This window comes from Prunus avium, chromosome 1 (assembly GCF_965620075.1).
Source record: "Prunus avium chromosome 1, drPruAviu1.hap1.1, whole genome shotgun sequence".
Lineage (NCBI taxonomy): Eukaryota > Viridiplantae > Streptophyta > Magnoliopsida > Rosales > Rosaceae > Prunus > Prunus avium.
Window position 1 is genome coordinate 14713389 of NC_142284.1, and position 17394 is coordinate 14730782.

The following is a 17394-nucleotide window of genomic DNA, read 5'->3' on the forward strand; positions in this document are numbered from 1 at the left end:
ACCCGTTTTTATTGTAAGTTTTTTTTTTCTTCAGCTGTTCAGATGATTTTGGATGGCTAGGATTGATTCTCATATAATGGCTAGGATCTATACCATTTCTCCAAATACCTATGTAGTCTCTCTCTCTAGCCCTTTTTTTTTTCTTTTCGTTTTTTCTCTTGTTTTTTCCTTCGTTTCTCCTTCTTCTTTTTTCTGCGTTTATCTTTTTTCTCTCACTACTGAAATTTCCTACTTCCATAAGGTAAATTTATCCCAAGGAGTTTTCAAATCCTGAATTCGTCCCTGAACGGAGTCATGATTTCATCTTACAAGACCTCTCTCAACACAAAGAGAAATCTATCCTCTAAGATAGAGAGAATTAAAGACCGATTGACAAGAGAAAATATAGAGAAAAAGAAACGAGAGTTTTAACGGTATTTATTATCAAATAACTTTAGCATGTGATAATAATAATAACAAAAATATCACAAAAATGCTTATATGTTGTAAATGGGGATGGGGCACTAGGTGAAAGTGAAAGCAAAATTTATAATTAAGTTGAAGACTTTGTTATGAGCCTATAGGCTAGGTATAACGACGTAATAAAAGATGTGGTTGGAGTCACTAGTGCTAAGAAGAAATGAGTCGGTGCATTACGTCTATAAATGAATGTAGTGTATTTGAGATGTATCATAAAAGTATTTACAATTCTACTATTATATAATTTAGTACTCTATTCTCTCTATTTTAGAATAGAATATTATTCATCTTATAAATATATGTAATTAAAATATTCATGGTTCCTTTGTTAAATATATGTTTCTTCTATGAATAGATTTTGGAGGCCTTAAAGATGTGACAATGTGGTTATTGACTGTTGTCAAATAATTTATATCTATACATTATTGCTTTTGGATGTAGGCCTCTCTTCTTATAGAGTCCACATCACCATCCTTGTCTCAGAGTGATCTTTACAGATGCTTAAATAAGAAATTTGAAATAATTTTTATTGGAATTCCTTTCTGCAGGGGTCTTGGCTTCTAGCAAGGTCGCTGAAGTTGCAGATGGTTCTTCTAATGTCCGAGAGGTATGGAAGCTTTCGTTTAAGTAGTCATGGAATTCATCACCAATTTGAAGAATCAAATATGCAGACAAGGAAGTAGAGAATATTTGGTCATTAGATAATTTATCTTCTCTAAACCTCTTTTATTTTTCTTTTGATTTACTGTGTCTATATGCAGACAAGAAGGATGTAATGCAAATTCTTACTTTTTCAGTCCCAAAATAGAAGTTTTTCTTTAATTATTTATATTTAGTTGATTTTTTATTTATGGGTTCATCGTTCATGTTTCTTTTAGAGTGCTGCTAAACGAACCCTAAAATTAACTGAGTATACCCTATCATCAAACTATTTATTAAATTACTAATTTACCCTAATATAAAATTACCAAAAAGAATATATTGAATTGTGAAATAAATATAATTTTAATAAGTACACCCTACTCACCATATTCAACCCTAATCAAACATAGAAAAGTTTTCATATTGCTTGGTGCCCATGAACAACGCCGCGAGTATTGATGAAGGCGCAAGGAGGTGTCGTTGAATGGTGTATAGCAGATAGGAAGGGATAGATAGCAATGATTCTAATCCAGCTAACTTGCAACAGTATCAATCTTCGATGAGTGACGAAGAATTTTTCCTTTGCCGAGTAAAAAGCGATCTTCATGATCATCTGATAAGGCAAACTTCCCACATACTTTAAATAGATCAACCTAGAGGAAAAATGAACTTGATTCTGTCAGCTGCAATATAGCCTTCATGACAAAAGAAAAAGAATTAAATTTAGTCACTGAATACAAGTAGATTATAACCAAACAAGACAGCAAGCTGGATATCAACCAACAAATAATCATACAAGTAGGTTTACTTAATTTAAGGTTGAAGAAGATGAGAAAGTATGGAATATTAAATAAATTGCAGACATTGAGATTTCCGCTGGCCTCTTTATAACACCACCAAAGTCTTCTATGCCCTTGCTTTCCTACCAAAGTAAAATTTTTAAATAAATTGTAGACATTGAGATTCATGAGTGTAGAAATTGCAACAAGCAAGAGCTGGAAAAGTATAACACTCATAAAAAGAGAAACCTGGTTTAGGATTGGTATTAGGGTGTCGTGTAATAGAGTGTATTAGGGTGTACCAAGGGTATTTTTGGTAGTTAAATAGGGTGTACTTAGTTAATTTTACATTTTGATTAAAATATTAGGGTGTACTAAGTTAATTTTAGGGTTCGTTTAGCAACACTCTTCTTTTATTATTGATGCTGAATTTGTTGTGTTGCAATATTCATTGAATATAGGTATTAAAAATTCTTGATATCTCTTCATTCTTGAACTTACACTATGAACTAAGAGCAGTGTAAAGATTTGGATGTGGTTGAAAGTTCATGGGAGAGTTTCACTAATATTGCTTGGTCATACAAGTTTAGAATCCAATGAAATAATTAGCAGTTAAAAGATTTAACAGGATTGTAACTAGTTCTAGCGGTCTCATGGGAAACTATTTTGCAGATACAACATGCATTTTAGGACGCAAACCTCTCAAAGCTTTTAGGGTTTCCGCATCAGGCATCACCCCTTGTTCGATCATTTCCTCAACGAGCCTCGAAGCTTCACCCATCCTTTTAGCTTGCATATAGCCGTTGACCAAGGCTTTATAGCAAGAAGCAATGTCCGGAGCATGATCTTTTATCACCATTAAATCAATGACCTTCTTTGCCTTATCCATTTTGCCATGAAAACAATAACCATCAATTAGCATACTGCAAGTTATTTTGCTCAGCTCCATACCATATTTAACTTTGGCCTCAACTACTTTATGAGCCTCTTCTGGCATCCCTCCTTGGAAGAGAGCATCCAAAAGTATTCTCAAAGTTATGATATTAGGTAAGACTCCCTGAACTACCATTTCATCAAACAACCTTGTGGCTTCAGCCCATTGATCCGTACGGCACATGCCATAAATTAGAGAGCTGTAAGTGACAACGTTAAGCCTCATACCTCTTTGGGACATTAGCTCCAACACGGAGAGCGCTTCCTCTGTCCGTCTCTCCTTGCAAAGAGCATGTATTACAGTGTTAAACGTTACAACATTTGGTGCAATTCCTTCATCCAGCATTCTATTAAACAACCTTGTGGCTTCTTTCCATTGCGCGGAATGGCAGAGGCTATTAATTAAGGAGCTGTAGGTGACGACATTAGGCTTTACACCTCTAAGGAACATTTCTTCCAAAAGGTTAAGTGCCTCTGCCGTCTTCCCTTCCTTGCACAAAGCATCCAACACAGAAGTGAATGTAACAATATCAGGGAAGGCTCCACAATCAATCATGTTTCTAAATAGCAGCACAGCTTCTTCCCACTTACCAGACTTGCATGCTGCAGAAATTAAGGAAGTAAAAGTGAAAACATCAGGCTTTATGCCTTTGTTTTTCATTTTTTCAAACAGAGCAAGTGCTCGTGTCCAAAGACCCATGTTGCATAATCCATAAATTAATGAAGTGTAACTGATGATATTTGGCGCAACGCTTTTGTTGATCATATCTCGAAATAGGGTCAGCGCCTCATCTATTCTTCTATCTTTGCATAAGCAGTCAATGATTGGATTATAGCATTCAGGGTTAGGCTGAAACCTTCCATCTTCATACATTTGCTCGAGTATCTCAAGCGCCATACATGTTTTCCCATCTCTGGACAACCCATTAATTATAGTAGCGTAAGTGATTTCACTGCATGCTAATCCTTTCTCTTCTATTTTCCGGAGTAACTCCATTGCCTCAGAGAGCGACCTACACTTGCAAACCCCATGAAGCAAAGCATTCAAAGTATAAGCACTGGGCTGAAGACCATGTTTAAGGATAGTCGCTCAAACAGAGAAACCCAAGTCCACCCGATTCATACGGCACAAGCAATTGATAACAACATTCAGTGTATCGACTTCCGGGTGTAAGCCAACACAAGCCAGCATCTGTTTATACATAGAAACTACAGTGAAACACTGATTCATCTTGGAGAGTGCCCCAAACAAATGATTAATAGCCGAAATCGAGGGAATGGGTTTCATTTGAATTACGGAATCGAAGTGACCCAGTGCTTCATCTAACCCAAGATTACCAGATTTACAACGCGCTTTTACCAAATCCTCAAAATCAATGGTTTCCTTAACACTAACAGTATGAGAACGATTGACAGCAAAAGAGCAAAACTGGCTTCTGAAAAAGACGAGCCCAAACACAGAATAGAGAGAAGAAGGATTACCCTTTTGGAGAAGCGTGAGCCCTGGAGCTCTTTTCGCCATAATTTTCGTCATCATCGACCAGCTCCTAAGGCAGAGCAAGCAATTCACGATTTTTTTGGTCGAAATGAAAGAAATTTCATTGGCAAAACAAAGATAAACATAACAAAACAAAACTCAACCTAAAATACCAAAATAAGAGGCCCAAAACAACAAAAGCCCACAAAATAAAAAAAATCCCAACACCTAACTCTAAACAGAACAAGCCGCTGTCGCCGCCACAAGAAGAGTAAGTGAGAGGGTTTGGTTGCTTCAATTTTATGTCCATTTTTAACAAAGTGATATTCTAAATTATATTTTGGAATTTACATATGGCGTGGCGACGCTAAAGTGGGTCAAACTCTCCTCTTTCCCAAGTCCTTAAAACTGAGAAGGAGTTCCTCTTGTAAGGACTCAATTGTAAATACCACATCAACCACATATATATCTTCAGAAAGTAAAGATGAAAACTTTTCCTGACCCTATCTCAGCATAAGGCGATCATCTTTAGAAAATTGAATGTTTGCGAAATAGAAAAAGGCGATTGATACAAAACCCTGTGAGGAGTGTGCTGCATCTGAGGCTTTGATCTTAAAATTATGCACGAGTTTATTTGACATCAGTCACTGAAAATTCAAAAGCAACAGCTATATAGCTACAAGTGTACTGTAAACACATAGCACTGTCAAAACCAAATCGAAATCCAAACTTGCACATGTGTGATCACGAGTCTGATCGACAACGATAGTACTTAGAGCAGCCTCTGTTGTGAGGGTTAGATGGAGGAGGAAGGCAGCCCCCTGTTTTGCTATAAGCTTCGCCTTTACCACCGCCGTTGCAAACTGGCTGGTCCGGCTTTAAAGCCCCAGGTGAGATGTATTTCTTGGTTCCAAGAAACCTCCGGCTAATCTCCGACTCCATCAGCAACTCGCCTTCTCTGTCACACTCTGCTATCGAAGCATTGCACGATGTGTGTGAACTGCTCATCCATGTGGCAGCTGTGCTGAAATAGGGAAGGCCAAGGACTAGGAGAAGGAAGCAAAGTTTCAGAGATAAAGACACCATTTTGTTGTGTGTGTGGCTTCCCTTTCTTCCCACTTTCAACCACTTTATAGAGAATCACATTTGTTTTCCCCTTTTTTTTCTTTTAGAAAGATGGTTAGTGGAATACGCATTATGAAAAAGCAGAGGGACCGCACTTCAACAAACCTGAAATTTCACTCAAGCATGTATTTTATTTTCCATGTGTGGTTAAAAGTTTCAACCAATGTTTGGTTACAGAAGAGTAAAAAACAATTAGTATATAGTCAACAAATTTTTATTATTATTAGGATTCTCATGTTACCTCACCTACCTTTTGTGTTGAAAAAACCCCTTCTTCTCCGATGGAAGCCTTAATTCTCGTGGTTAGTAATTCAAATGGTAATCATATCTCCTAAAGAAAAAGAAAAATTAAATTAAAGAGTCGTAAGTTGTCCAGTGCGGTTACCACAGTGATTGTGGCCCTCCTTCTTCCCTTGCTTGGCACCCAGGATCAAAACTCCTGATTTCTTTCCTTTAAATGTAACCGGAAAAAATAGAGTCGTAAGTTCAAAAAAAATATTATTTCTCTCTCAAAGTTACATTTTGAAATATTAAAGGACTGGCATTCCAATTTCTCAATAAGGATTAGATATTCTAGAGAAACTAGAATAATTGGGATAGGTAAATCTACATGATTATGCTTGTGCTTGCATAGAGTATCAGCACAAAAATTAGTACAGAAGCTTATTTGGCAAAAACTTGCATCGGTAGTTTTATCTGATTGTGAAAGAATGGGATTAAAAGTGACAATATTACAATAGTTTAAGCTCTTAATTCCTTCACCAAGTTCATGCATACACTCTCTAGTGGTCAAGCTCTGCACCTGTAGATTTTGGAGCAGGCTCTATACCTAGGGTTTGATGGTGGAGGGAGACAACTGATGCCGTAGGGTTTTCCTCGTGGACCTTTACAAACCGGCAGATCCCTCTTGAGAACTCCTGGAGATAGAAATTTTTGCACTGCAAGAAACCTCCTACTTGTTTCGGACTCCATTTTAAACTCTTCACCATTTTCACCACTGCAATGTTCTTTATATCCATCGGTGCCGGTTTCTGTAGCACTGGCTCTTGAATGAGAGGCCAGAGCTTGAAGAAGTAGTGGGACTAGAAGTGCTGCAAGCATGATGAATAGGGAAAAGGTTCTTCTAACCCTACTCTTCATCTTCATTCGTTTGTCAAAGCTAGCTTTAAAAATGTACCATTTATAGCTTGGTTGCCTTTATTTTTTTCTCTCTGTTTTTAAAAATGTATCTGCTTGTGAGCAATTTTTGTTTGAATCTTTGTGGGTCATGGTGTTTCCTAGTGGGGTTTCTACACGTAAGAGTAACAGAGATAAAAAGTTTGATTTTGCTGAGCCTTTAGTAATTCATGACATCTCGTGTGTGGGGAGATGAGTTTTTTCCAGGTTGTTTGAAATTGGAACCACAAAAAAGCCAAAGGAGGTCGTGTCATGAAGACACTAATATGTAACTTGTGTCCAAATAGGTTTTGCAGGGAAGTACCAAAATAATTGGACCCCTGTCAAATCTGTGATGGGCTAGTTTGTTTCTTTTCTGTGACCTATTCAAGAGGCAATTGGAACAGTTAACTAATAATCATTTCACTGAAGGGCATGTAGTGAAAGGAAAAAAACAAGAAGGGAATCTTTGTTGCCCTTTGTGTCCAGCAGCCCTTTCATGTTTCAAGTTTTGATCGAATGCAACAGCTTAAGGTGTATGCCCAATACCCAGAAGTAGAAGAAACCAGACAAGATCGAACATCTTCACCTATAATGACCTAAATGAAGTTTTCACTAGTTAAAGCATTTGCCATTAGGCCCATAGAACCTACTTGAATTACCAAGTAGTCTTTGATCTAGTGGTATTTGTCTCTAGTTGGTTAGAGGAGGTCTCAAATTCAACTCACATGAATGACGAAAATGATATATATTTGTGATGAGTATGATATATCTAGTTCTGAGTATACTAGCTCGTTATAAAAGTATCTTGCAAATATCCTATCGTTTGTCCCAAAAAAAAAATTATTTAGTAGCTGTATTTAATAGCCAACGGGTAACTGACCATATAACTAAAACTCTTCACACACTTTAATATGGAAATCAAGGTAAAACTCCACTGTTTAAAGCATATGGCATAAATAATTTTATGCAACAAAGATGGTATCAAGCTCAACAATGACCTTTGTAGAAATTAGAAACCAACAAGAATTTGAGATACTGGATACGAACAAATCACAAACTCACAAAGGTAGATCCAACACTTGATAAAGAGAAAAAAGTAACAAAGCATTTAACCAATGATGCCAAATGTAGGGCATCCCTGTATCAGAGTCTCCCTAGCAAATATAAAATGCAATCATTCAAATGCTCCACTCCTAAACTCCATCTTGCAATCATTGGCTGACAGATAAGGATAAGTCATCAGGTCAAGTGGCCATAAATCCAAAAGAAAACAGCATTGGTGGTTGGCTTGGTCTTCTTTGCTATGTGCAATTTCAAACATCTTAATTACTTCATGATTTTTTTTGGTTGCCACAGTTAGAAAAGGGGGGAATTCTCACACACACGCAAAGAGGAGGGCACACACGCACACGCAAAGAGGAGGGCACACACGCACAATGCCACGGGGGGATCGAACTGCATGATTCTTTCTTTGTTGCCACAATTAGGAAAGGGGGGAATTCTCACACACATGCAAAGAGGAGGGCACACACGCACAATGCCATGGGGGATCGAACTGCATACAGCTAGCCTGCCTGCCTGCCAACTCTACCATTGGGTTAAGACCCCATTGGCAATTACTTAATGATGTTTACCTTTGTCAATAAGTTGCAGATAACCTTGATGTTAATTCGTCCCCATTCAATTTTTATTAGTTCATTTTTCCTACACAAGGTTAGAAGATGGATGAAGAAATACGAGGGTGGAATTAATAACAGCACTCCTAATTATAAAAGCAGAGGTATGAGCAAAGATGGATTGTCGTCATGCCATACATGCTGTCATAATGTACACACTGGCTGGATTCTTATTTCTTTTACAAGGCAGTGAAAGTTGACACACTATTATTTTGCACTACCAGATGTTAAAAGTAGATAGCAATTGCAAGAGAGAGTTTTGACAACACTTCTTAAACCCATATATCTGAAGTGCAGTCACCACCAGGGTATCTCATTTCATGTGCCAGTGCAGGACCATCAGGTTCAGCTCCAAAGTCAACGAAAAAATTTGGGTTTACTGCAAGACCGCCATTCTCAGTGTTAACATCAAGCTGTATTATGTGAGATCCTTTCGCCAAAAGGTCCGGGTAAAACTGGCCATCCCATGTACTGAAGAGCGAATTGGTGATGTAAAGTCGCTTCCCGTCCAAGCTTAACTGGATCATCTGTGGTCCAGCTCTCAACTTCTTTCCCTGAATGGAAGACATAAACTCTATCAATCTTACAAGGCAAACTATATTGCAAGGATATATATATATACCATTTGGTGGGCTGGATTATATGGCTTAATAGTTTGGTGGCCTAAAAACTACTTGGATTGGATTATGTCTAATCCTACCAGTTCCACATGTATTAGGATTATGAATCCTACCAAAAGGTTGAGATGTTGAATTGGATTATGTCTAATCTTGCTAGGCCACGTAAAAACATATTTCAGTTAATCCAGCCCCTTAATCATGTGTAGTACCAACACAACTGGATTAGTGTTATACTCCAATCCAATGTAATCCAATACAATCTCATAATCCAATCCAATTCCTCCAGTCACCAAACATGGAATATATATGCCTCATAATATCGGATATATTTTTACTACAGTCGCAAACTGAATGAGACATATACACGGGATAAAGGTAGCACAAGAGATGCTACCTTCTCATGACAAGGTAGCACAAGAGATGATGCTAAATAAAAGTAGACCAACCAACTTTTTAATCTGGAGCAATAAAGGCTAAATGATACCTTCAGATACTAAATTGACACAGAAATAAATATCATACAAACCTGGATCTCTGGAACATCAAATTGACTTGTTGTACCATCTTCAGCCTCAGCCACAACTGGGCTTCCCTTTTGGATTAGCCCCCCAACCCATATTTGGCCTGTCAGCTTAGGATTTTTAGGGTCCTCAATGTTATACTGTCTCACATCTCCATGAAGCCAGTTCACAAAGTATAGAAAACGATCGTCAAGTGAGATTAAAAAATCAGTTATAAGCCCAGGCATCTCTGGAAGAATCCAGTTCTGCACCTTCAATGACTTCACTGATATTGCAACCTGGCAAAGTAAATTAATTTATTAGGTTTTCATGACCATGTACTTTTATTTTCTAAAAAAAGAAACAAAAAAATAATAAGATCAAAGAGAAATGTAGAACTAAATGCACAGACATGAAAATTGTAATAAATATGGAAATGCTTGGACAACAACAGGATTAGATATTGTGTGTGATACCTCATGACTCCACGAGCCATCTTCTGTCTTGAAGAACCGGACTATGTTACTTGTCAAGGCACACCCAACAAATCCAGTGTCCTTGGAAGGATCGTGCAGGAACCTTATCTGCAAACAGTGGGATTGAGTTATAAGATAGAGGCAGAGTCACTCATAATGTCTTAATAGGAAAATAAAACTGTAAATTAATATGAGGTAGTGTTGATTCAGTTTATATAACTCACCTCCAAGGGTAAGAGCCCTGTATTTCCAAGATCCAATGTTTGTTTCAATTCGCCTTCAGGCCAGCTGTAGACATGAAGATGCCTCCCATAGAGACCATCAGCAACATGCTGAGGGTTAAAACCTTTTGTGAAAGCAGCAGGGGCACCCCATGATGTGCTTATCATTGTCTTGTGTCGCGGTTGGTACCAGTAATCATAGCCAAAAAGTGGACTGTGCCCTGGTTTCTCCCACCTGACAGATTTTAGGACAGCTAGAAGTTAGATGTGCTCATAATTGTGGTAGATGTAACAAGCATGATCAATCTCATGTTACATGTTGGTAATACTTTATATCGTAAAAATATCTACCAAATATTATGCAGTCATACACACGTACATTATGTGTGTCTGTGTGTGGTAAAAAGATGACAATTTATTCAAAATCTACATAAAATGAGTTGAGTTTTACAACAGAAGATCTTACCTGCCCTTCACATTAAACTCAGCGTCTAGGAGAAGAAATCCACTTCCTGCAGCACTTCCATCTTTATCTCCCAGGCATGAAACCAATAAATCGCCAGAAGCAAGGCAATGGGATGTGTGTGGGTATGCCAATCCAGTCTTCTGTATGATCTCTTCAGGTTCAACAACTTTATGCAAAGAGGGAGCCCTCGGATTTGTTTTTGTGTCTATCGCATATATACGACCAGATCTAAAAGATAGAATAGGCTTAATAAGAAGTATATAACGAACAGCTGATTCTATGTATTTGATGGGCGAAAAAATACTTTTAAGCCTACACGTAGGTAAATCATTGAAAGACCTCACTTGCCATCTTATGGAAAGGAGTTGATAATGCTTAAGTGATAATTAAAGCATGTAGAGAACTTGGAGAATAGATTGACTGAGGGGAAAAATGAACACCAAAATCTATTACTATAGCCCATAAAATCACAATACTAGTCTCTCTGTAAGAAGATACTGATGTAAAATTTTCGGAGAACAGACTGACAGCCCAGTCAAGCCAAAACAAAAAAATGTTTGAAACTCTAGTTTTTCTCGCATTAAATATAAACAAGGATGTCATTACTGGAAAATCTTTTAAATGCTATGCAAATGTAAATCTTTTAAATGCTCTGGAAATGAAAATCTTATAAATGCTCTGTAAATGAAAATTAAACTTTCCTATTCTATGAGAACAGTAAGCAGAAGACAATGAGTTCAATTGAACAGCTTACACTGCTTAATTTACATGTAATGCCTAAGTTCTTGACTCAAATTAAGAAAGGTAGCTTTGAAAAAAGATTACATGCCAACTTATATGTGCTCTCCCCTTCTACCAAAGTTGCACCACATTCGCATACATCAGTTGTGCTTTTAAAAGACCATTTCAGAATCACAAATAAGGGACAGATTCTGAATTGATACAATTTACAAGCATCAAGAAAATTCAAGTTTGAAAAGTTGATCTATGCAGATTCTTAAATCTCAGTTTTCGTTTTTCTCTGTCCTAAACAGTTGGCTGCCCAACCAAATGTTTCACTTGCTTCAGTTCATAACAAAAGGACTGTCTTATCAAAATAACTCATTTCCCATTAAAAACAAAAAGTACGAAATAAAAATCGATGCGACATAAAACTTAATCTCTTACATTAATGCAGGTAGGACCAAGAAACGCCGTTGTGCAGATGGATCTCCATAGCAAGAACTGCATGAGTTCCAGCCCGTATGATGCAGTTCATCACCAATATAAGGCACAGGCAGCCTGTGGATGACTTTCGAATAAGTAGGAGAACTTGGATCTACGTCAACTGTGGCGAGATAATCAGGCTTCTGTATTCCGGTTCCTGTTATATTTTCATTTTGAAGAATTAACATCATATTCACAACTTCATGTCAAATGTAAGGAAAAAAAGAAAAGTCCATATAAACTCCATAAGCAATAATTTAAAGAAAGAACAAATCAAGGAGATAAATTCATATAAACAAAAACACAAACAAGAAAAAGGTTCAATTCTCTCCTCCCAAACCATTTGTACAACATAACAAAGCAATTCTTCTACCATCAAACACTTAAAAAGGCCATTGAAACCAATTTCACCTTGACAAATTAACTGTCTCTTATTACCCTATACCTCTTTAAAGTTCAAATCTTTTATTGTATCTGGCTAATCAAAAACTAGATCATCAAGATGGGTTTTCTTTGCAACCTTCTAATTCAGGCTTGTACCAAGAAAATCAGCCCAAGCACAGAAAACAAATTGAAAAACCAAGAAACTCAGACATATCCAAGAAGAACAAAAGCTCAAATCTTCATGATGAGACCAAAAGTGGAATTGGGTACCTGAGTAAACGGCAGTGACATAGATGAGAGCCTCTTTTGGACCAGACATGGCGTCCAGTGGGGTGGCGTACCCTGGCCCAGTTTTGCAGCATGCTGCTCCATTGCCCTGCCTCTTCCCTACTGTCTCATGTTGCAGAACCGCCACATCTGTAGCCATCTCTCTCTCCTATATCTTCTCTCTCTCTAAAAGGCTGTGATAAGATGAATAAAGAAGAAGATGACGAAAATTATGAAAAAGAAGAACAGTAAAGGAGCTCTTTGCACTCTCACACAACACGTGAAGAAAGGAAGAAGCAGAGGGATGGACAACGAATGCATATGACGTGGCAGATTCCTATAAATCGTTTTCGTCCGTATTTGGTCAACGTTTTTGTCTTCATTCGCATGTGTCCAGGGGGGATGTATCGGGTATTTCCTTTTTTCGGTAACAATGTATCGGGTATTTCGCTGTTCAGGTTTGGAAAGTCTAATGCATCTTACTGTGTTCGATGAGACGGCTGAAACTACACCACGTGTCATGATACAAGTGGATCAAGCCTCGTTGCTTTTGATGACAATCATCCGAGTGATCGAAGTGTGTGAACTAGGCAAAGACTTTGGTTACAGGGATTTTTCTTAAATTGGTTTCGTTTGGATAAGGTCTGTGTGAATTCCATTTGTTAGGGCTTTTTGGGCTTCTAGTGATTTTTCTTGTTGGAATCTTGACCGAATTACATAAAAGATAAGAACGAAGATGACATTGGCTTAGAAAATTAGTTTGAGGAATTGTAGAGCCATGACTATTCTAATTTTATCAAGCACCAGATAACCACAGATCTGAAAATGCTTGGTGGAAGATCTTTGTCCAAATAAAAGCACATGTGTTTGACTATGAGTTAGTTTCTCAGTGAGTTTTGTGTTGAGTTCGAATAAGCTCATTTATTTACTCATTTATTTTCTTTGTTATGTATCCACTACTTTTATAACTTTACCAACTAGTAATTCATCTAGTCAATGCTGATTAAAGAATAATGGGAAAACTATTCAACATACATTAGAAAGGTTAAGCCCCCAGCGCACGCACGGTTTAAAGCATCTACAATCACGTTCCCAAAGCTATTTTAGGAGCTCTCTATAAAATTTGAACTTCAATTATACTCTCTAGTTTAGAGAATCATAAATACTATAATTATTTTTTAATTCAATATAATTAGTCCATCTCTATGCAAAATAATATTAAAAAATAGTTTGCATTAATTAAAAGTTTAAGATATACATAAAACGAAGCAACATTAAATTATAGGGAGTGACTAGAAGTCTTTTCTCTCTCCTCATATTTAGGAGCTCTTAAATGTCTCCCTATTTTAGGAAGTGGATAGAGAGCATGGTTGGAGTTGTATTTTTCCAATTCCTCTTTATAATTTGTCTAAGGAAGTGGTTTAGTGAGCCCATTGTGGATGCTTTTAACAACTGATGAAGAACTCGAAAAGGGAAGGGATACCAAAAAAATATAGTTTCACCAAAAGTCATTGCATGAACATTCCCCGTTAGAAAAATGGTGGTATCTAGTGGCATCTCGAACAACAATGTCCCTCTTCACAATGCTGCTTATGAATTTCAGTACAGTATGACAATCTCCACAGACACGAAGATTTTTCACTATCCGGATAACTGTCCCTGGAACAGCCTTAAGCAGCCCATAAGCCACTGCCAACCTCTCACTATGCCAAAATAACTGCCTTTCCTTCTCTTGGTGCTCCATGTCATGTAAAACAAAGCTACTATCAGGAACATAGCCTCTTCTCCTCATCTCTGCATCTAAATCCTTAAGCAAACTGAACATCTCATCCTTCATAGGATGAGATGTCTCTCCAGCATAAAACACTTGGGTTTCCTTTCCAATGTCAATGCAACTATAACCAGGCTTCTTCTTAACTTCTCTAGCTGCCATCAACTTTCTCACCTCTGCTACATTTTCCCACATACGGGCACCGGCATAGACATTAGACAATAGTATATAAGTTGAAGGGTCTTCTGGTTTTAAGCTTAAAAGATGATCAGCAACCCTGATTCCCGTTTGGGTATCCCCATGATGCTTGCAAGCACTTAATAAAGCTGCCCAAGTGGGTTCATCCGGCTCAAAGGGCATTGAATCAATAACATTTGAAGCTTCACCAAGGTGTCCAGACCGACTAAGAAGATCCAAAAAGCATGTGTAGTGCTGCAGAGAGGGGCTAATTCCATAATCCTCCATCATGGATCTGAAAAGAGCACGTCCTTTGCTAACTAAACCAACATGGCTACATGCATAAATCAATCCAACAAAGGTAACTTCATTTGGCTTTATTCCAACTGCAACCATTTCATCATATAAACTCAATGCTTTCTCAGCTTGCCCATGCTGAGCCGCCCCAACAATTATAGAAGTCCAAGAAACTACATCTCTTTGATGCATTCGACCAAAAATATCCTTAGCAGCTAAAATGTCACTGCATTTTGCATACATATCAACTAGTGCATTACTGATAAACAAGCAAGACTCATAGCCAAGACGTATAACTAGACTGTGAACCTGCTTTCCAAGCTCCAGTACTGCCAAATTAGCACAAGCTCCAACAATGCTGGAGAGAACTAATGGGTCTACTATATGAACTCCCTCTCTTCTCATTTCAATAAACAAATAAAGTGCATCAACACCATGTCCACTTTGTACCAACCCAGATATCAACGCAGTCCAAGAAAACAAGTTCTTAACCGGTAACCTCTCAAACATTTCAAAAGCATCTGATTTCCTTCCACTTCTGGCATACCCTGAAATCATAGCAGTCCAAGAAATCACACTTTTGGACAAAATTGAATCAAAAGCTGCACGAGCATTATCAGGTAATCCACATTTCGCATACATATCAACCAGAGACGACTTCACAACATCATCAACACAAAACGGGGACAAAAAAAAGCGGGCATGCACTTGCTTGCCTTGTCTAACAGCCCCTAAGCTAGAGCAGGCCTTGACAACGCTGGCAAACACAAAGTGGTCCGGCTGCAAACCATCAGACTCAAACATAGCGGGGAACATGGAGAGAGTTCGGTGGGGCATGTTGGCTTGGTTGTGGGCAGTGAGAATGGAAGCCCACGAGACATGGTCTCGGTGAGGCATTTCGTCGAACAGGTGGAGCGCGTCTTCGACTAGACCGCATTTGCCGTACGTATCCAAGAGGGTGTTGGGTAGTGGAACGCATAGATGCAGGGCTGTTTTGATGAGTTGAGCGTGGAGTCTTTTGGCGGTAGAAGGCGTCCGGCGTCTGGCACAGAGTTGCAGTTGGTGTAGAAAGTGAGACGCTGGCATTCATGACCTTCACTGTATAAAAGCCCACCCGCTGGTCAGACTTTTATTGCCCAAGTTATCAATGACAAGTACAAGGGCTATGCATTTTTACGTTTCCCTCTTCTTCTACCCATGTCGTTTTAATATTTTAGGGTTTAGTGGTGCACTTGTATTTCTTAGATCCCCCTTTTTTATTCCGCCGTCTCTATTTCATAAAAGTTTTTATTTGTTTTTTGATAACAAAGTTTAAATTATTCTAAATTAAATTTAGGGGAGGGGAACTCGAACTTGAGTGCAAGAGGACGGGCTCACTTTCCTGGCCAACTAACCTAACCCACATATGCCAACCACTTGTATGGTTATATGTTGTATTATATACATTTATGATTATTATATGATTTAATGGAAGCAAAAACTTTAATTAAACAAAGGGATAATTACATTTTTGGTCACTAGAGTTAGGGTCGAATTTAATTTTAATCACCGAAATTTCAAAATTTCAATTTTGGTCACATCAGGTCAAATATTTCAATTCCGTCAATTTTATTAATTAAAAAATATATTTTTAATATTTAAATTAAAACTAAAGAAAATAATTTTTTACTCTCTCTCTCTCTCTCTCTCCCTTGACAGCCATAACCACCCAACCTCAATCTCTTTACCCAACCTCTCAAATTCAAACTGCTATTGGAGCTTCATGATAATTCCCAAAAGCAAGCCCGCCCTACAGGGTGTGCGGGCTGGGCGACGACATAGGGCCCCCACAAAAATAGGGCATTCTAACCGTTGGATCAAATTGGTAAGCCTGATCCAACAGTTAAGAGCTAAGATCTCACCTAATGGCCATATATAAGGCCTTCACTATAGAATGACTCTAAGTATGCTAGCAAAAAAAAAAAAAAAAGCATTTTATGTGTGAAACTAATGCTTTTTCGGCTTTCCTTTTGAACTCTTTTGGGCCTTTTTCTTTATCTTTCAAATAAATGGCCATTTTTTCACTTAAACTAACCTACTTACCCCCTAAATTTGAAACTTTTTATTAGAATTTTTGTTCAAATGAGGTAAGTGTTAAAGGCCTCATTTTTCATTTTTGTCGAGGGCCTCCAAAATCAATGGACCGGCCTTGCCCAGAAGCCTTCTCTCTCCTCTATCTCTTCCCACCTTCCCCACCTCCTCACGGCCATCACCACCCACCCCACCACCTCCCATTCCCCAGCTCCTCACGAAGGAGTATCTTCCATAATGAAAACCATGATAGAGAATTGCACAAGTATTAGTGTGTGTCATAGCAAATGCGGAAGAAAAATATGCAAAAAAAGAAGAAAAAAAAACTAGTCGAAGAGAGAGAGAGGGGTGGGTTATGGGGTGCATTGGAGTGGGATGGGGAGGGTAGGTGGTTGTGGGTGACAAATGGAAAAGAGAGAGAGGAGGGGATGGGCACGTTGGTTTTGTTATTTCCGGACGGGGTATATTCGTGTGTTGATTCTTCACCCTTTGACCTTCCTTCTCTCTCATCATCCTTGATCCCTGCGAAAAAAGTTGGAGTAAATAGACCACACCCCAGTGGTGATGGCCAAAGGCTCTCCAATGCCTAAGTCAGTTAAATATTCATAAGAAAGATACTAAGATAATAGAAAGGATGGAGGTCCTCTCTCAAGGGGAGACCCTGGTGGTCAGAGTCGTGTGTGTGGGTGA

At 38.2% G+C, this 17394-nt stretch overlaps 4 protein-coding genes across 5 annotated transcripts; all 4 read right to left on the reverse strand.

Annotated features, from left to right (window-relative positions):
• Nucleotides 1-1754: 1754 nt before the first annotated feature.
• Nucleotides 1755-4751, reverse strand: LOC110754770 (uncharacterized). The gene is made up of 2 exons (XM_088246757.1): nucleotides 2580-4751; nucleotides 1755-2023 (listed from the first exon to the last, which is right to left on the reverse strand). Exons 1-2 carry the CDS (start codon nucleotides 3808-3810, stop codon nucleotides 1755-1757), a joined length of 1500 nt encoding a protein of 499 aa, XP_088102883.1. The 5' UTR covers nucleotides 3811-4751.
• A 144-nt stretch (nucleotides 4752-4895) lies between these two features.
• On the reverse strand, nucleotides 4896-5458 carry LOC148297392 (protein RALF-like 32). The gene has a single exon (XM_088246144.1). The coding sequence runs from the start codon at nucleotides 5374-5376 to the stop codon at nucleotides 5035-5037; it is 342 nt and encodes a 113-aa protein (XP_088102270.1). The 5' UTR covers nucleotides 5377-5458; the 3' UTR covers nucleotides 4896-5034.
• A 2857-nt stretch (nucleotides 5459-8315) lies between these two features.
• LOC110754778 (selenium-binding protein 2-like) lies at nucleotides 8316-12685 on the reverse strand. Its single transcript, XM_021955890.2, has 7 exons — nucleotides 12393-12685; nucleotides 11700-11895; nucleotides 10533-10760; nucleotides 10070-10301; nucleotides 9846-9953; nucleotides 9396-9668; nucleotides 8316-8803 (listed from the first exon to the last, which is right to left on the reverse strand). Exons 1-7 carry the CDS (start codon nucleotides 12547-12549, stop codon nucleotides 8522-8524), a joined length of 1476 nt encoding a protein of 491 aa, XP_021811582.1. The 5' UTR covers nucleotides 12550-12685; the 3' UTR covers nucleotides 8316-8521.
• Nucleotides 12686-13602: 917 nt separating this feature from the next.
• LOC110754776 (Pentatricopeptide repeat (PPR) superfamily protein) lies at nucleotides 13603-15881 on the reverse strand. 2 transcript variants are annotated; one of them, XM_021955888.2, is made up of 2 exons: nucleotides 15351-15881; nucleotides 13603-15182 (listed from the first exon to the last, which is right to left on the reverse strand). In XM_021955888.2, exons 1-2 carry the CDS (start codon nucleotides 15718-15720, stop codon nucleotides 13888-13890), a joined length of 1665 nt encoding a protein of 554 aa, XP_021811580.1. In that variant the 5' UTR covers nucleotides 15721-15881; the 3' UTR covers nucleotides 13603-13887. The 2 variants fall into 2 exon arrangements, with proteins under 2 accessions (XP_021811580.1, XP_021811579.1); XM_021955887.2 differs by having other exon boundaries at nucleotides 13603-15881.
• Between the last annotated feature and the right edge of the window lie 1513 nt (nucleotides 15882-17394).